Raw genomic sequence first — 20655 nt, forward strand, 5'->3', positions numbered from 1 at the left:
CCAGAGAGGTGAAACATGTTTCAGTTTGGGTATAGTTCTACTGAAATCATGCAACTAGAAAAGTAATCCAGACATTATTTTGAAAATATTCTCTCTCTTCAGTCACTGTGGTTAAGGCTCCACATTATTTATTTATTAACAGTATTTATAGGGCACCTTATAACTAGAAATAAAGCAAATCAGAATGAAAACAAGTTAATGTACGATACGGCATAAAAAAACAAACACAACCCTCGAAGGGTACAAACAACCTAAAATTAAAAGATGTGGGAATATATATATATAAAGGCAGTTACAACACCAAAGTGGCAAGCCCCTGTGGAGATGGCATTAATAACTTACTAAAAGTGACGAGCTGGCACTTTTATGATGAGTAAAAGTAACCAGATGATTTGGGCAACCCACCTGTGAATGATACATGTGCACATTGTGTGCCCAGTATGACATGGGCTATGGAACCTTACCAGGGGCGTACCCAGGATCAAAACTAGGGGGGGGCAAGGGGGGGCCCAAGGCACGGGAGGGGAGGGGCAAGGGGCGGGGTCAAGGCACAGGAGGGGAGGTGCCACAAAGTGGGGATGTGGGTGGGGCTACAGAGCCCAGGTGAAACTGACTCCAGTCTAATAACACCAAAAGGGGGGAAATCCAGGGAAATAATAAGGAGGATCAGAGAAAGGTCAGGACAAGCAGCTATAAAAAGGGACATTCTCAATGAGCCTGCTGAGGACCAGCTGTGGTTACGCAAGAGCAAGGACAAGGCATATCCCATACTACGCACATGGGCACTCATATTATGAATGAACAGCATCCTTTGCCAGCCTGGCACCTTCCACGTGCTTTGGACCACAACTGCGCTGCCAGAGGCAGATGGGAGTTGTAGTCCAAAGCACACGGAGGGGAATCAGCTTAGCAAAGCCTGCTGTACAGAAATAAATTAAAGTTTGCCTGCTTTTGCCTTATCCCATCTTTTGCCTTATCCCATTCTGGGCTGCATCAATAGGAGTATAGCATCTAGATCAAGGGAAGTAATAGTACCACTGTATTCTGCCCTGGTCAGACCTCACCTGGAGTACTGTGATTCTATGATTATATGAAAAGTATTGAGGGAATGGAGGAGGGGGCAAACTGCAAGTTTTAATATTGTTCCATGCCACCCCAATATCCACAACAGTGAGATTCCAGGGGCCAAGGCACTTACCCAGCGTTCATATTTCCACAGTGGAGATAGTGGTGTCTTTATGATGTATTGCTTATTTACACATATTTATAAGCTGAGCATACAATACAGGCGCTACATAATTATACTTTGTCCATAATAATTTTCACACAACCATCTTAAGAAATCAATCTATGCCTAGGTAAGCCTGTATAGGATAGCAGCCTGAAGCACAGAAACTATCTACAGCCGCTCCTTTCACTTGAACCCCTCACAGAAATCCTGTAGAGCTGGCCTGAAAGGGACCCCCAGGGTCATCTAGTCCAACCCCCCCCCCCGGTAATGCAGGAATCCTGCCCACAGAGAGACTGACCCCTTTCATACGTCCGGATTCCTGTAAGCCTAGCAAGCTGAATACACCAAGGTCCGGACTCTTCTGCCCTGCGAAATGCAACCCAATCGTCTGAATGGTGGACAATGTCAGCAAAACAAATAGGCAAGTTTGAAGACATGGCAAACAGTGGCAAAGTTCGTTATGAGAGGGAGATGGAAAGTTATATTCCTCCTAAAGGAGAGAAGAAGAAGTAAAAGGACTCCAATTCCCCCAAAAGTCCACCACCTGCTTTCTTCCTGTTTTGTTCTGAGCATCGCCCAAAGATAAAAAGTGACTGTTAGGGCAAAATTCTGGGTGCGAGAATGCTCAGCCACCCAGCTCATCAGGCAAGGGCCTGTGGTCGTTGCAGAGTATAAAAGGAAGGAGTCCAGCCACAATCCGGAGCAAACAGCAAGGTTTATTACTGCGCAGCAGGTTCAATGCCAGACTGAACACCATGAACAGGGCTGCAAGAACTTTTAAAAGTTCCCACCACCATCCCATAATGTACATCGAAAGCATCATACATACATCACTTGTGACAGGGTAAAACGTCAGAAAAGGGGAAGGGGCAAGGGGCATTAGCATACAGGTAAACAGGAGGTAAACAGGATTAACATAAGGTAACAATGCATGATGTCCCAGGACATTGTTAAGCTAGTACCAGTAAGTATCTGGGAGGGGATCCTTGAGTACCTGGCGGGGGGGGGGGGAAACAATGGGTCCAGGTGTGAGTATTGCCTCTGGCTTCGGAGGGTTGGGAACGGCAGGAGATGGTACCTGAATGGATTATGGATATGCAGAGGAGCACCACCCTGGCTACCTGACCTCTTGCTTAAAGGATTATGGCTGTTCCCTGCATCCCTGAGAGCCCTTGGCCAGAGTAGCAAAAGGGGGTTTCATTTAGAAATAAAGATACACGGTATTCATTCATAAAGAAATATGGTTACATAGAGTCCCAGGCAACAGAGAAAGGGTAGGAAAGGGAGCCTTTATTACACAGGGCTTGATCTTGAGGGGGTTCGTGTTGGTGCGATACTAGAGTGGTGTTGTAGGATCAAATGGGGTCCCCTTGAGGGCATTTGTGCCAATCTTGATTCCCAAATGAAGCCTCGTTTGGGTGCCCCCCCCTATAAAATTCCCTAACAGTGACCACCCAGGTTTTTCTATTGGTGAGACAGCAAAGAAACTAAAAACCGTAATACATAACAACATAAAAAATATCTGTTGTCAATGCCAACATACCATCGCTTCCAATGAAGCTACATGCAGACTCTTTATAGCAGGGGTGGCCAACTTCCAAGAGTTAAAAACTGGCAGTGATTGATCTACCCCCTTTTGGGGGTTCAGGTTGAGGTTGTTGAGCTTTTTTTTAGGAAGGAAAGCCATCCATGTTTTAGGGGGTTCAGGTCAAAGTTTAGCTTTTTTTTAGGAAGGAAAGCCCTGTTTTGGGGGCTTCAGGGCAAAGATGTAGAGCTTTTTTTAGGGGAGCCAAAGTTGCTGAGCTTCTTTGGGGGGAGCCAGTGATCTACCACAGACGTCCAGTGATCTATTAGTAGATCATGATCTACCTGTTGGACATGCCTGCTTTATAGCAATAAAGGGGTGCTGGCCCTTTAAGGCTGAAAGAGAAAACTGAGACATCCATGCCCACCCTTTCTAACACACATCTTTTAAGATCACATCACACAGTGGCTGCCCAAACAGCTTGGATGATAAAAGACACAAAGGAGGGAGGACAATTGGGAAAGATATAACACCATTGCATTCCCATGCCTTCCAAGCCTCCTTATGCAAAACCACCCAGTTAAAACGGAACTCCTTTCACACCTCATTATCGCTGGAGGTTTCATTAAACTGATAAAGATCCCCCCTCCCCAAGGACAAGAGTAAAAGCTGTGGTGCAGACCATTTGCTACCTGAAACAAGGAAACAAATTGTATCTTAAATACTGGCACAGGAGCTTTGGAAGGCTCGCCCTGTCCAGCCTCCTCTCTTTGAGAGAGAGAGAGAAAGAGAAAGAGAGAGACTTCAATCCTTCAGCAGCCAGCTTCAAGTTCTCTCTCTCTCTCTCTCTCTCTCTCTCTCTCTCTCTCTCTCTCTCTCTCTCTCTCTCTCTCTGTCTCTCTCTCTCTCTCTCCCCCCCCTCCCTCCCACCACGATCCCTGGGAGGAACATCAGAGTGAGTGTGGTGTTTTACGTACAGTGTTTTAATCCACACCCCAGCTCTTCCAATTCTGGTTCTCCATTCCCCCCTCCTTGTTTGCTCTAGTAAGAGCAGCAGCAGAATGAGCTGAACGAGCGAAGGCTGTGGGGAGGCAGCCCCGGCGAGCTCCAGCAGGAGGGTGTTGCGCTCTCTCCCCTCCTCTCCCTCGCTGCGTCCTTTTGCTTCTAGAGAGGGGCAGCTGCCAGCTGGCTTCTAGAGTAGGGCAGCTGCCCTAACTTGCCCCATGGTGGGTACGCCCTTGAACCTTACTCTTGTTTGTTTTGATGGCTAGGCTGCCATGATGGTGCATTGCCAAAAAAAGGGTACAGTACTGTGTAAATTGGCCAGGGGGTTGGCAAAATGGAGGGGCCCGTGAACAGGGGCATGTAATCCAGAGCTTGAGGTAAGATTTAGAACAGCGCTTCTCTCTCTTTCTGCCTTCCCTGGCACATTCTGTACCCAAAGACATCACCCTCTGCGAGGGAAACACCCTTCTCTCGCCTCTCCAACCTGTGACTCAGCTGAGGCCGTCCTCGGATTTCTTTCCACTGAGCAACCCACCCACAGCGTCGTCCAAGCGAGCCCGACTCCTTCCCTCGAGTGCCTGTTTGACAAGGGTGTGTGGGCCTGTCTGAAACGGTCGCCCCACAAACGTTGCCCGAGGGAGCTCGCGGACAAAAAGGCCCTCCCCACCCACCGACCCACGCCTCTCACAAGCTGCCGCGGGGGGGGGGGGGAGAGTGGCGGCTGCGGTGGGGAGATGCCCGCACGCGGCCTTGCTCCTGCCCCGCGGCGGCCGAGGGTGGGGATGCCTTGTGGGCGTGAAGGGCGGGCGGGGTGGAGCCAGACGCTCGGGGGAGAGAAGCTGCCGCCTCCGCTTTTCCACAAGGAGCGCTTTTCACAGCCCGAGAAAGGCGCCCTCCTCCCTTCCTCCCTCCCTCCCTGCCGCCGCCGCCGAAAGGACAGGCAAACGCTGCGTGGGGAAGGAGAAGACGAGGGAGAAGGCGAAAGAGGCGCGAAGCGGCATCTCCAGGCAAAGCGGCCCATTCCCGGCGCAGGATGCTGCGGTTGTCGGACGCTGCTCCCGCGGCTCCCAGGGGCGCTCGGCTGCCCGCCGCCGTTGGGCTCACTTTGTGCCTCCTCTGGGCAACTTCGTGGGCCGAAGCTGCTGGGTAGGAACTGGAAGTGGGTGGGGAGAAGAAGATGGACGGGGTGGGTGGGAAAGGCGTGTAGGAATAAGGGAAACGGTTAGTGCCCGCTCTCCTCCTCCTGCCCTGTCCTGCACAGAAGGCCAGATTTTGCACTCATGAGGATTTCAGAACCGAGGCAAATCTTGCAAAAGTACTGAGTGTCAGACTGCAGATCACCGACAGCTCAGTTGCACACTCAGTACTGTAGTTGTAGGTGGTTTTTTGGGGGGAGGGGGGGGTCAAACCACGTACTTTGCCCGCTGCTCCTCAGTTCATAATTGCGGGGGCAATTCTTATGGGGTCCATTGGGGCTTACTCCCAGGTAAGCTAGTATACGATTCTAGCCTGTCACTACGAAAGCAGAAGATCAGTTTGCCTGAATGCACTTTCTATGAAAACTGAAAGGATGTATGTATGTGGAGCCAGAGGTCTGAGAAAGGAGATGATTAGGGGGGTTATTATACTATTTTACCAGTGGGTGGGCAAAGTTTCCCAATCTGTTCCTTTCTTATATTACCATACTTTTTGAGCACAGTGTTTTTTTCTCCTCCGATACTTGTGAGGCTTCCGGAGCTTTATTTAGCAGTAATTTCCCACCAGTTAGGACTTGTATTCTCCCCCGCACCCTTGCAACTTGGCTGAATCCACATATGAATCAGGCCAGAGATTATTTGGGAAGCTGGCACATACAGAGTCAGACCATTGGCCCACCTAGTGCAGTATAGTCCATACTGACTGGCAGAGGACCTACAGAGTTTCAGATGGGAGGGGGGCCATATGGGCCACTTGGCCCAGGCCTCCAATTCCAAAGGGGGCCTCGGTCAGCATATTCACAATCAGTAAAATAAAAAAAAGTAACAAAAGGGTTAAAAAAGGGCCACATTATCTTCCTGGTCCGGGCCTCTGCCTGGCTCTGCAAGGGCCTTATCATGGGACACAGTATCTGGAGAAGTCAAAGATTGAATCAGGAACTATCTACTGGTACATGCAAAGGAGAAGCTTTGCCACTGAGTTACAGCCTTGATGTTGGAGTAGTGAAAGGATTATCAGGCCATGAGTGCAATCTGTTTTGTCCCTTCTTTTAGACCCACATACCTGTTGGCAGCTCTTAAGAGCATCAGGCCTGGAGCAAATTTGACTATTGGAGTAGCTATGCTGAAAAAGAGCCCACAAAAGGTTACAGTAAAAGCCGAAGTGGTCTATGCAAATAACACTGTACTACGTGGGGAAGGCGTCTTTAAAAGAGGTGAGATAACTTTCTTGGCCTAAAAATAATGAAGCATATTCTGTCTGTAGTACTTTTTGATTGCAAGAAAGCCCCGTGGGTGGCTATACAGAAGTAAACACTCTGTTAAATGGGGTTTGCTTCCCAGCAAGTGGGTTTAGAATTGTAGCCTTAATGAGGGAATTTAAGACTATCATTGGTGAGTTGCCTTATGCAGATGTTCCACAGGGGGGAAATAAGTATGATGCGACAAGCACACAGAGTGCAATGAGTTTGAGTGTTTGGGGGGGGGAGGGAGGCTCAGTTAATTTCATTGTACACAGGTTGTACATTGACAATAAAGGTATTATTATTATTATTATTATTATTATTATTATTATTATGAGCTACATAGATTGAAATGTGAAATTATTTGCTGAACTGTGGTTTAAATGTACTGTATAACCATTCATGTGCTCTGTTTACTTCACCTTTGACTGTGGTTGCCATTTCCCCCCTGAATCTGCCCCTCTGCCACCTGATTTTTTAAGTGTAATCCTGAGTGACATAATTTTTACACTGTTTCTGCTTTGGAGAGACCTATGTACTCATGAAAAGAGGTGGTTTTTTTCCCTTTCCTGTTTTACTGTTAAGAGAAAGAGCAGGTAGGAGTTCTTCCAATTCTGGCAAGGAAGCCCAAAATAGAGTTGAGGAGCTTGGTCATAAATGATTCAGAATTCACCTTTCTGATATGGTAGGGAGACTTCACTTTTGTTGGATCTACTTTGGGTCCCCGCCCCCCCGAGAATCTCAGGATTATATAGAATATCAGTCAGAGCCAGCTGCAAAATACACATGATTATAATGGAAGAACAAGATGCCTCTGAGCATATTCTGAACCTAAAAAATAGTTTTTAGTACCAGAACTGAATGAGTTCGCAGTTTGCACACACATGCTCTATGTGTTTTCCGAGGTAGGAGCCCAGGAATGAATGCTGTTTTTTTTCAGGAGCATTTTTAAGGGCCCTGCAGGTCACTGGGCTAACATCACAAAACATCTGAAATGCTGCCATAGCATGTCCATTGCACTGTTCTTTTCCAAGTTTCTTTCAGTACCATGATGTATATTTATTACATTTTGTTTTGTCATTGCTTCAGAAAGCTCAGGTTATCCCATTTTTATATTCACAGTTTTTAAAGGACATCTTTAAGGTTTTTTTTTTAAAAAAACCTCTCTCAAAACAACTTACAAAAAAGTGCAATATGATACAGCTATCTACATGAAATCAGTAAGAATAAAAAGTAATAATGCAATAACGTACCAGCCCCTAAAATGCTAAAATGAAGTACCTGACTACAACCAAATCAGTTAAAGCTAGTGAACCCTTTAGGGCTTTTATGAGCATCTGAAGTGATGGAACTTGTTAGAGTGAATGTAGCAATGTGTCCCAGAGATGTTGGGCTGCTGTAGAAAAGGCTCTCTTCCTGAAAAAAGCAAGTTCTGAAAGAAAATTACTATCCTTATAACAATATTGAGGGATAGTGACTTGCCCAAGGGGAACTACTGAACTAAGCAAGGAGTTCAATCCCATAGGAAGGATTCAGTTATTGAGCATTACCAGTGGAAGCTCATAAAAGAGTTTCATTAGTGTAACAGGACTTTCTCCCTTCTCCCACCACATGTGTCCTCTGCCCCTCCAATTGGCTCATGGGGGTGGTGTTGGGAGAACCTTTTCCCCAGGTCTCTCAAGTCAAAGTCTGGCACTGTGTCAACTACACTTCAATGTTTGTCTTCCACATATATATATTTATTTCATTTCTACACCGCCTTTCATCTGAAGATCACACAGTGGTTGACAAAATAAAAACACATGAAATATGTAAAGACACATACAGTGCTACCTTGGATTAAGAACATCTTAGTTTATGAACAACTTGGATTAAGAACGCTGCAAACCCAGAAGTAGGGTTTTGGTTTGTGAACTTTGCCTTGGAATAAGAACATGTTTCACTTCCTGTTGAGTGTGTTTCATTTGTAAATTGAGTCCCCCGCTGCTATGGGAAAGCACGCCTTGGTTTAAGAACGCTTTGGTTTAAGAATGGACTTCTGGAACAGATTAAGTTCGTAAACCAAGGTACCACTGTATCTAGAAAGGAGTGGGATAGCTGTGCTGTTGTTTCCCTTAAAAATGCACGTTGGTGTGTTCTAGAGCATGAAAGGATGTCTTGTAAGCAAGAAAGGGTGAGTCTTACAGGCTATTTTTCCCTTAAGAAATCCTGAACAAAATTGCACTTACAGCGCAATTCTATGCATGCTTACTGAGAAGGAAACCAGGTTATGTCCAGTGGGCGCTACTACCCATGGTTAGATACATATGCCAATGCGGGAGAGTGTAAATGCAAGAAGTAGTATAAAGCTAACAAAGTGGTAGGCATTCCTGAAAGGGAAAGTTGATGTCCACTTTTATGTTGAGCACTAAGCCTCAAAAGCAATGAAAGTGTGTGTGTGTGTGTGTGTGTGTGTGTGTGTGTGTGTAGGAATGTATTGCTAGTTGCAATGTAAAATCAATGTCTGTGCCACTCATACTGTCACTTAGCATTCTGCAATTACTGTATGTGTTTTGCTGGGGAAGGTATCACATTTTCCAGATACACAATGTTGTCATCTTGGTGTGGTGAAATGTGATGAAAGAACAACTCTTGAGGAAAGGCATGGATGAATAACTATTTTGTGCATTCCTAATAAACCAATACCAACAATGCGGAAAGGCCCTTATTAGTATTAGTAGCAGCATTCTCTACACAGCCACATTTGGCCACGGGAGGCAACTGCATATCATTTGGGACTTTCCAAATATATGGGATATTTCCCAGGAGATAGCAAGTTGGCATTATAGCAGAGCTGTGTTTTTAATGTAGCTATAAAGCAGATCCTGTGCATGCCAATTGCCTAGCTTTATTGGGCAGGGAAGAGCTGTAGCTCAGTGATCTGTTTTGCATGTAGAAGTTCCCCAGTATCTCCAAGGAGAGCCACTGCCTGTCAGTTTAGAAAAAAACTGACCTAGATGGATCAGTGGTCTGACTCTGTATAAGTCAGCTTTCTCTGTTCTGTAAAAAAAATAAGGATTAATTCATATGTTTACTCTTTGTGTAGTAGACACCTGCATTTAACACGTGAGACAGATGTTTCAGAGGTCCATCCATGTATAAATCCTAGTGTGTAATATTCTCTCTTCCTACCCTTTCTTGCGTGGGTAGAGTCATGTCATTGAGTCTTGGTGGAACACCATGCTCACACTTTCCCTTAGGTGAATGTTGAAATATGACACTGATTCACTGATAATTAAACAGGTCAGTGGATGAATCCGCCCATATATTCAACATGATCTCAGAACTAGTAAAGACATACTGACTAGATTTCAGCTGTTTTTATTAGCTTCTTTGACTGTTTTCAGCAACGAGGGAGCTATATTGTTTCATTGCTGTTATCCCTCATTTGGAAAGCTGAAGCAATATTGCTCAAATACAGATTGCCAAGAGACGACACCCTAAGACGCTGAAAATAACTTGTAGATAGCACCTGCGAGACCAGGGTTCAAGTCCCCGCTTGACCATGATGCTCACTGGGTAACTTTGGGCCAGTCACTGTCTCTCAACCTAACCTACCTCACAGTGTTGTTGGGATTAAATGAGGAGGGAGAGAACCATGCATGCCACATTGAACTCCTTGGAGAAGAAGGTGGGCTATAAGTGCAATAAATAAGTAAATAAATTATGACATATTCACTTTAGACGTGAACTATTTAAATAATTTTGAACTGAGGCCTTCTCATTCTGAATGGCAAGTCAAGTTTTTATTTTTTTGTAAACCTCTGAGAGGTTTTCTTACAATGATTTTTTTCTTTAGTTTTCCTGGTCACCTCCTTCAAACAGCTTCAATTTCCCTGGTTCTCTTAAAATTGCCTTCTAGTAGAATATGGTTTGGCTTCTAGGTGTAGGGTGAGAAAACCACAAGGACAGAAACCATCATTACTAAGCCTTTCATCTCTAGAAAAGAGACTGAAATGTGTTCTTCCTTCATATCAGACACTGTAGTATCTCTCCAACAAGCATTTGGATCTTTAGCTCATCTAAAAAGCAACTAACCTCATCATACACACACCAAACTACAGTATGCACTAGTTACAGGTAGGTAGCCGTGTTGGTCTGCCGTAGTCGAAACAAAACAAAAAATTCCTTCCAGTAGCACCTTAAAGGTAAAGGGACCCCTGACCATTAGTTCCAGTCGTGACCGACTCTGGGGTTGTGGCGCTCATCTTGCGTTATTGGCCGAGGAACCGAGGGAGGTTTAACCCACAGCGCCAGAGACTTACTTACTTATGCCTAGAGGCCAACTAAGTTTGTCATTGGTATGAGCTTTCATGTAGCTCTAAGGCTGCCTTCAGATGTCTTTTAAAAATAGGATAGCTGCTTATTTCCTTCACATCTGATGGAAGTTACAGGTAGGTAGCCGTGTTGGTCTGACGCAGTCAAAACAAAATAAAAAAATCCTTCCAGTAGCACCTTAGAGACCAACTAAGTTTGTCATAGGTATGAGCTTTCGTGTGCATGCACATTTCTTCAGATACACTGAAACAGAAGTCACCTCTGACAAACTTAGTTGGTCTCTAAGGTGCTACTGGAAGGATTTTTTTATTTTGATCTGATGGAAGGGCATTCCACAGGAAAGTTACCTACTGAGTTTCATGACATAGTGGATATTTGGACTCGGGTGTCTCTGGTTCACATGGAACACTTTGCTAGCATGCAACACTCTGGTTCCTGGTTCTGTTTTAGCAATCTTCTCACCAGCACGTATCTAAGATTTTTGACTCTTTGATGACAACTCTTTTTTCTTGGTAGCTAATTTTGACAACATTAGTGTGTTAATCTGAAAAACCACCACCACCACCACCTTTTAAAATGCATTGCAAACACAATCTATGCGCATGTCCCTTCCTTAAATAAATCACATTACTGTAATATGTATACCTGATTTTAAATATATGCAAGTCAAGAGCTATTACCAGTTATGAACACCTTAAGACTTAATTTTGAACGTTCAGACTTTACATTGGTAATGAACGTTTTTGCGGATACGTGAATTGCTCATCATGCTTTCAAATCCTCTAATAATATTACATCTGAAATGCTGACATAAAAGATCTTACCTTTGACAGAATACACTATGTGAAATGATGAGCTCCTCTGGTGTGTGCATCAGATGTTGTTTTACCAGAATCTGTAGTTTATACTAATAATATAAAGTCTAAATTGACATGTAACAATAACAGCTACTGGGCATTTGGAACTAGCTTGCTTCTTTATTTTCAGTGTTTTTCTTTCATTTTTATGAAAAGGTTGACATATTTTGCTTTGAAATTCAAGACAGTGTTTGGTTTATGCTTTGTAAAAGCTCTAGGCTCTGGGCATTTTATTATCAATGATAAGGAATACATGTTTGGGGCTTCTGTTTAACTGAATCAATTACTAGGTCTCAAGGCTCATAAAGGAAAGACTTTGGTAGTGTTACTCTCATAGTGAGGCCAACAGAATGCAAGCCTATGCTGGTGTGGCCTGTGCAGTTTATGAGAACAGTTCTCATGACAGAGGTTGGCAGCCTTACATTATTGGTGGCTGCTTTTTAATAGAGATTCAAAATGAAAAAGTCAAGGATGCTACAGGATGGCAAGATTATACTTGGCAGAAGTTTAGAAAACCTTGCAACGGTTCATATCTTTTCCATCTGATGAATAAGAAAGTAGGATTTAACAAAAATCTCATTCATATAAGATACATTTTAGGTGTGCACCAAGAAATGTAAAGTATTATTGCAACAAAGAAGCACTTAGAAATCCTGCAAGTATGCTTGGAGCCAAAGACAATCCCAGCTATGTGTTAAGAGTACCTTACACTCACTAGCAACCCTGGGGCTGTTGCTGTGTAATGTGTGAAATAGTCTAGAGAGGTATCCTCTTTAATTCAGTCCTAAGGGGTGGCACTTGGCTATATATATTGCTGATGGCTCAATTCATTTTTATTTTGGAACATTCTCACCTAATTATACAATAGTACCCAGAGGTAGGGATGCGGGTGGCGCTGTGGGTTAAACCACAGAGCCTAGGGCTTGCCGATCAGAAGGTCGGCGGTTCAAATCCCTGCGACGGGGTGAGCTCCCGTTGCTTGGTCCCAGCTCCTGCCAACCTAGCAGTTCGAACGCACATCAAAGTACAAGTAGATAAATAGGTACCGCTACAGCAGGAAGGTAAATGGCATTTCCGTGTGCTGCTCTGCTTCGCCAGAAGCGGCTTTGTCATGCTGGCCACATGACCTGGAAGCTATACGCCGGCTCCCTCGGCCAATAACGCGAGATGAGTGCCACAACCCCAGAGTCGGTCATGACTGGACCTAATGGTCAGGGGTCCCTTTACCTTTACCTTTTACCCAGAGGTAGGAGGAACTTATAATTTGTGATCTTAAAAAGGGCGAGGCAGTTTTGTTTAGCAGCCATGAAGAGTTGCCGTTGCAAATATATTGGGCATAAAATAAGCGATGCAAGAGATTCTCTAGATTTTAAAAGTTTTTCTAAAGTGATAGTAAAGTGTTAAGGTGTTGACTTGCATCAGTCTTCAAAGACTCAGAAGTGATATAATTGCTGCTTAATTGAGTGTAGGGAGAAATCTTGATTCTGAGAGTAAGGGAGTTGGGGGGGAAATAAATCCCAGCCAAAAGTTACTAAACAGATAGAGACTATGCAAATAGCTTTCAAGCTCAGACAAGCTGTGATCATATATAAACATTGGAAAAATGTCCATGCCAGCAACTGAGTCCTGCTTGCTTAACAATATAAAGGAGCCTATTTTATATGCCAAGCTAGAAAACACTTATGAATGCTAAGTTGTTAAATAGCAACACAGCAAGGACAGGGTTTGATAGTCTATGAATCTCATATTATAACATAAACATGCCATTAAGTTTCACTTAAAGCTCTGTTTTGCCAAGTGACTCATCAGATATTGCTAGTTTCCAGGGTTAGTCCTGGAAAAGTTGAAGCATAATTCCGAGTTAACGCATCTCCAGAAATACTTTCAAGCAGTAGATGAATTTAAGCCATTGCATTCCGTTTTCCTTGTTGATCAGAAGAAAAACCAATAGTACAAAACAATAGCAGAGGATTAATCTTCCCAACTCTTAAAATAGAATAGGATAAAATCTAATAGTGTTACTTAATAAGCTTAGTTTTCTGATAATGTGAGCTCCATTTCTCCTGAAGAAATATAGGAGTGATATTTCTGTGTGGCAGTCCAAATACCACTTTTGAATTCAGTAACACCCTACCTTGACCCACTGTCATAACTCTCTGTGCTGTACTTTGTTTGCCCAATGTACCATTTTGCTAGCGGGTAACAGTCTGGAATGGGGGAACAATTTTATTCCACTTTTCCCAGAGCAGTGAAAAGGCTTTGATTGTAAAAAATTCTAGTTTTAATAAACTCAGAATAAGATACATTTTAAAAGTCTGTTATTATTCTTGTGGATCTGGGGGGTCCTTTTTGTTTTAGTGTTTTTTATATACTTGTAGTTTTAATTGTTGCAAGCTGCTATGGATGGGCTTTGCCTAAAAAAGCAGCATATAAATATTTTTTAAACAAATAAATAACTTAAAAATAAAGGGTTGTGCTAATGCCTCCATATGCATTGTTGTTGTTGTTGTTGTTGTTGTTGTTGTTGTTGTTGTTGTTGTTGTTGTTGTTGTTGTTGTTGTTATTATACCTGCCCTTCACCAGCAGTTCATGGGGCAGGTTACAATTTAAAATTCAGTTTTAAAACAGTTAAAACAAATTGCAATCACATGAATAGGATGGGTCCTGAAATACACAATTCTGGTGTCAAAGGCCAGAAATGGAAGTTGAAAAAGATTGTTTAAATAAAGTGTGTGTGTGTGTGTGTGTATCAACAGCCAACTATTAGCAAAGTTTCTGGGGAAAATAAACATTTTCTTAATTAAGCATGTCTTTGCATCATTTTGGATGAAGTTTTGATTATGTTTGGTAAGATTTCATTGTTATTAAGTAGAATAATGAGGACATGGGAAAAATCACTTGGGAACAATATTATTTTTCAGTTGATCAAGATTACCCATTAAAGCTTAAAAAACAAAGCCTCCAAATTGGCCTGGTTGACAAGTTCTTAAGCTCTTAGCTTCTTACGATGTTGCTTTAAAAAAATCTAAGACCTAACTGCTTATCTTTTTGCATGATGTTGTTAGGATTTTTTACTTGATTTTTTTATTTTGATAGATTATGATGCAGTTTGTTCTATAGTGTTTAAAGAATCAAGTGAGGACAGATTTATGTGAAGGCCTGGGACTAAACAAAACTGGAGACTCTTATTCCAGACTCGTGTTTAACTATGTGTGAAGATTAAGAACATTTTGGCATGGATATTGATCCTGCTCTGGGGATCAATTTTTTGTTTAGCAGGAGCCTGTATCCCTGTTCTTGCATGTAGAACAGCAAATTGTTCTTATTGCCACTCACCTGTTTGGGTCTGAGATACTGTTTTCCTCCTATGCAGCAGCCTTTTGCATGTGTGAGACAGATAGAGAAGGCTTATTTCCCCCCTGTAGAACCTGAATGAAAATGACTAGAGATAAGCACAATGTTGGACAAGATAAATCTAACAAACCACTTTTAAAATATAAAAAGTTGACATTAAAATGCAGTGGTGGTGTATATGGAAGAGTTGCCATTTAACTTTTAAGAACACAGGTTTTTGTTGGCAGGTCCAACATGTTTTATGGCTTTCCTAGTGAGCATGGTCAATACAGAATTGGCTTTTCTTTAGTTAGGTTTTGTCCCCTTTAGGGAGAGGGGCTAGTGCACTGATAGTTTCCCATACTTTTGCTTCTCTTTTCTTTCTATTATTGCATTATTTCTCTATGGTGGGGGAAGAAAAAAGCAATTGCCTACCATCACTGAGAACAAAATCTGACTAATAAGGAAATTTAAGGGAAGCACTAAAATGGGCTGAACAGGAAGCTTTTAGATAGCATTGGAAATGACTTTTAACAGATCTGAGAAAGAATCTCCTGGTGGAACAACTTCAGGCACTAGCCCAAGGGTCAACAACCTAAGGCCCATGGGCCACAAGCGGCTGACGAGGGTCATTTAACGAGCCCATGAGCCACCCCCGAACTGAGCCACCCGCTTGATGAGTCCCCACGCGCTGTGCTAAACAGGCGTGGCGACTCGCTTCTGTGGTGCCGGAAATTGTATCTGCGCGTGCACAGACACCGAAAATTGCATCTGCGCAGACACAGACATCGGAAATCGCGTCTGCGCAAACACAAACGCTGGAAATCACAGGCACGTGTGTGATCCGGCCCACAGAGGAATCTCCGCTGGAGTGAACTGGCTCAGGCAAGGTAAACCTTGCTGAACCCTGCACTAGCCCTTGAATGCTTTGTTCTCTTGGCCACTAGGGAGGACCCCATCACCAGGTAGTGAGAGGAAGGGGGCATTGATGAGGAGAGGTGGATGGTATCAAAGACCATTGAGAGATCCAGCAGAACTAGGAAACAGCTTTCACCTTTGTCCCTAGCCTGCTGGAGATCATCAACCAGCGTGACTATCTGGATCGTCTAGAGCAGTGTTTCCCAACCAGTGTGCCTCCAGATGTTTTGGGACTACAACTCCCATCATCCCTAGCTAGCAAGACCAGTGGTCAGGAATGATGGGAGTTGTAGTCCCAAAACATCTGGAGGCACACTGGTTGGGAAACACTGGTCTAGAGCAGGCGTCAGCAACGTTTTCTGGCCGTGGGCCGGATCATTCTTACGGACGATTGTCCATGGGCCGGACATGTGCTGGACATGTGCAGAAGCAATTTCCGGCGCTGTGCTGCCCATGTCCGGGGCTCCGGAAATGGCTTCTGCACATGTCCGGAAGCCGGCCTCGGCCCAGTATACCTGAAGGAGTGTCTCCATCCGCACCATTCAGCCCAGACACTGAGGGCCAGTTCTGAGAGCCTTCTGGTGGTTCCCTCACTGTGAGAAATGAGGTCACAGGGAAGCAGGCAGAGGTTCTTCTCAGTAGTGGCGCCCGCCCTGTGGAAAGCCCTCCCATCAGATGTCAAGGAAATAAACAACTATCTGACTTTTAAAAGACATCTGCATTGGGAAATTTGTAATGCCTAATGTTTTAAAACTTTTGTGTGCTGTAAGCCACCCAGAGTGGCTGGGAAAACCCAGCCAGATGGGTGGGGTATAACTAAAAAAATATATGATGATGATGATGATGATGATGAGACTTTTCACTGAAATACTGATGAATTTTCATTAGGATTTTTTTTTAATAAAAATGCCAGGTTGTGGAAATGTGGAGAACTGTGTTTAAAACTGGAAAAATGAGAAACTTTGAGAACAGAAATTGATAGATTTGCAGAGGACAGGTGTACATTCGTGTACCTTTGTAACGAGATGTTTGTTTAGTGTTTGTTTTGGTTTTAACATTTTAAAAGTAAAATGGTAACTCTGGGCAGTCTTGGCAACTGTCGCCGCTGGAATTAGAACATTGCGAAAGTGACAGTTGGGGCAGTTAGTTGAGAGAAAGAAAGAGATGGGGAGGAATGGTGGGCTAGTAAGGAAGAAGAGTGTCTTTGCAAAATTCTCCTGGTGAGGGGAGACTGTGATCACGTTCTGTGGTGGATAGAGGCAAAACGAAACAGCGATGGGGGAGCAGAATGGTATAAGGGGATTCAGCAGCCCACAGAGCCAAGGAGCAGCTTGAGAGTGTCTACTCCCAAGGACACCCAGGCAACCCAGTGGCACCATAAGAGAATCAATGGAGGGAAAGGACTGTAGTGTTTGTTCATTTTGCCAGAAAGGATACAGCCTTGTATTATGTGCTGGAAAAAAAGGCATTCCTGTCCTCATCTATATATATAAAAATGTAAAAACCATGAAAGTGCGGGCTCCACTTTTCCACAGAAAAAAACACCCAAACATCTCACACCTCCGCAGGTAAAAACCCGTTTTTCAACAAAGTAAAACAGCGACCTCAAGTGGATTTCCTCCCACAGTACATCCCCTCCCTTCCTGTGAAATCTACACCACACCCACAAACCAAATAATGACATCATCAACCAAGCAACTGAAACCACCAAGGCTGCCATTACCAGACCCCTAGGCCCCTGCCAGGCTGCTAGGCCCCCACTAGGCCCGGGGGGGAGGGGGGAGTGCCCGGATCGCAGGCCACAGCACAGCATTTGTTTTATGTAGGCCCCTGCCAGGCCCCCACTAGGCCTGGGGGGGGGGAGAGGGCAAGCGCATGGATCACAGGCCGCAGCACGGCCTTTGTTTTATGTAGGCCCCTGCCAGGCCCCCACTAGGCCCGGGGGGGGGAATAACCCACAGCAACGCACTTGGGAGCACGGCAAGGGGTTTTTACTTTGTGTCACATGCAAGGCTCCGGTGGCCATTTTAAGTTAGGGCAGTCATGCCCCTTTTAACCTACGCTTTATACTATGACTGATTGCAAGCCTCTGTGTCTTTAAAAAAAACAACCATGCACTTTCTCTCCCCAGTTTAAGTCCTCGGATATTTGCAGTGGCCATCCCCCCAATTTACAATCTCCTACCTTCCCCTTGCCACTTCCTGGGTTTTTTATGGAACCGAACAGCTTGGGTGCTTCGGAACTCGCCTTCTCTTGCTATGGGGCTGTGGGTCTTCGCTATTTGATCCCCCCCCCCGATCGGGATTATTAAAGTAGTTCTCTAGGTTCTCTGGGTCACCTACTCCAAAATTAGAAAATCCAAATGACAAAACACACACACACACAGACACACACAAACCAAAACACACAACAACGCCCAAATCATACAATACCCACCAAAATAAATGACTACCCCAAAATAAAATTAAACAATAATAACTTCTGCTTCTCATGTTCTTATTTCAAAATTTTTTAATCTAAATATACAAAAATGTTCACGATGCCTGCGCAGGGGCCAATGTATGGTGATACAGGGGGGAGGGGACAACACTCCCCAGGGAAAACAGAGGGAAGGGTGTCCTACCGAAACACAGGGATGAGCCAGGGGGTTGGAGGGAGGAGGGGTGGGATACGTCATGGATCAGGACAGGGTGGGGGGACTCACAGGGATGACCCACAGCAACACGTGGCCGGACCAGCTAGTTTGTAATAAATATTTTAACAAAGGTGGATTTTCCAAGTTTCCCAACTCACTTCCCAGAGTGTGTACCTGGAGGGGAAGATGGCCTTCCATCTCTCACTGGTGGTAGCTTAAAGGTGAACTGTTGTTGCAGGCAGGTCGCAAAGCAGCAGCAGCAGCAGCCCTTAGTATTGCCTCCGGATACGAATAACTCTTTGTGAAGCTGTATGTTTTAATTTATGGGCTGAACCAAACATTTTGATTTCCTTGGCAACAGTAAGCCTCAATTCAGTAGAACAAAACCAATATAAACGACAATTAGAGCAGTTTGTGGGTCATAATTTAACTGTGCAATATTTCAACCCTTCTGATTTGGTATTTGAAATTACAGGCAAATGTAATAATTAAAGATTGGTACTGCCAAAGATCTAATCTTATCTGACACAGGAGAGGAAAATCCCACCCGGCTTTTAATCACTGATTAATTATGTGCACTCAGTCAACTGATAATCCACAAACCTTTTTGACTTTTGCAACATTTTTTTGCAATATTAATTGCAAATATCAAATGGAGTCTTCAAATACAAATACAGTGATGGTGGGTGCTTCCAGACATGGGCAGTTTAGCAGCATCCAATCATTGATGTTCTACTTTAAACTGGAAATGGAATGCAACACGGCTTCCAGAATTCTAACATGCAATAAGAAAGTTGGCATTCCCTGTTTCTCCATCCACATGTTGTATAAGAGCAATTTTCATTGGGATTGTTGGAGTAAAAGGTTTCCTTCCTCACTGCCCAATCAAGATTACCACTCCCTTCTGCAATTTAGGGTGGGAGCTGGAGGAGGAAATGGATATAAAGGTAACATTATTTGAAAAGGGTAGGGTTAAAGTAATACGGTAGAATTGATTCCTAGAGAGAAGAGAACAGCTGACAGAGAAGGAAATGGCTAGAATGGTCTCCCCAAATGACTGTGATAGGCCATTAACAACCGAGGAAATTGTGCAGCTATTATAAAAGTTCAGTTGCTTCGACATACGATCCCCCCCAATATGGGATTCGACTTACAATTTTTTTCGACTTAACAAATGTGCGTTCAGAACGCATTACACTACCTTGTTATATATATTTTTAATGAAAGTGCATTTTATAAATATATAAACAAACAATTAAAATAAATAGATAAAGAATGTCAATCCATGAGTGGTTTGTGGGTGATTGCCTCACAGTAAATATGGGATAGGTTTATTGAGAGGGCAGAAAGAATTGAACTATATCAATCATGATGGTGTAAATCATGATAACAATCAGGCCTCCCATTCCATTAAATAATTTATATCTCTAATGAGAGCACTCTGGTTTTGACCTTACTTTTTTTTGCTGACACTGACAGATTTGCTGAAGATACTTTGCACAATACACAAAAGGCAATTTAAGAGTAGCATTTCAAAGTCAAAACAAGTTAAGCATTAAAAGCCTGTTGTTACAGGTCTGTAGAAATTAGAATTCAATTAGTGCATGGGAATGAGGCCACTGGGAATTAGGAATAAATTCTTCCTAAATCCTTGCATCCCTGCCTCTAGATTTATATTAGAAGTCTAGAAGAATATTGATTCATGCTGCCACCTCTCCCCTGAGTAGCAGGGCCTTGAGTAACTATAAGTAGAAATAAGAAATGGCTACAGCTTTTCTGTGTATCCTGGTCTCAGAAATGAAGTACAGTATATCACTTTTTGACTTTATATTTGGATCACACTTCATGACTAAAGTGTACAAAAGTAACAATGCTTCTGCCCTGAGAAACACATCTTTGAATTCTGATACACTGATGGTTAGTATAAATATTTATGCCACGTCTTTCAATAAAATGATCCCTGAGGCAGCTTTTGGAATATTATAACAATGCAATACAAACTATTTACTCACCTTTTGGTGGTGGGGACGGACAAGAGAGATCCTGTGGGGTCAGCATGAATTAAAAACACCTCCCCAGCTTCCTGGTGTTCCTGCTGCTGTCCTTACTGAGGTCTGCAGCAAACCACTCCAGGAAGTGTGCTTCCAGGTGGCAAATACTATAATGATCACTAGAGCCACATCACATGTTACACTCTTGATGGGGTTCCATCTGATGATCAGGAAGTGGACCCCTGAAGTTTGCCTTGCTCCCGTGTTGCACAGATGGGCTAGTCCCACCCTGTGCATTGAGCACAGCTATCTGAAAACCACCCCCCCCTGTCATGTGTAGTTGCTCTTTTTCAGATATCTGTACTCATTGTGTACTTGCGTGGTAGTTGGCATGGGGTAGCATGGC

General features: G+C 43.7%; 1 protein-coding gene across 2 annotated transcripts in view; it reads left to right on the forward strand.

Moving 5' to 3' along the window:
* The first annotated feature begins 4606 nt into the window (after positions 1-4606).
* CD109 (CD109 molecule) overlaps positions 4607-20655 on the forward strand; it is a 70838-nt gene continuing 54789 nt past the window's right edge. For both annotated transcript variants that reach the window (XM_035109603.2, XM_035109604.2), the window contains exons 1-2: positions 4607-4907; positions 6011-6171. In XM_035109603.2, the coding sequence (XP_034965494.2) occupies positions 4795-4907; positions 6011-6171 (274 nt within the window). In that variant the 5' untranslated portion in view covers positions 4607-4794. The remainder of the gene's footprint in view (positions 4908-6010; positions 6172-20655) is intronic.

Source organism: Zootoca vivipara, chromosome 3 (genome assembly GCF_963506605.1).
Source record: "Zootoca vivipara chromosome 3, rZooViv1.1, whole genome shotgun sequence".
NCBI lineage: Eukaryota > Metazoa > Chordata > Lepidosauria > Squamata > Lacertidae > Zootoca > Zootoca vivipara.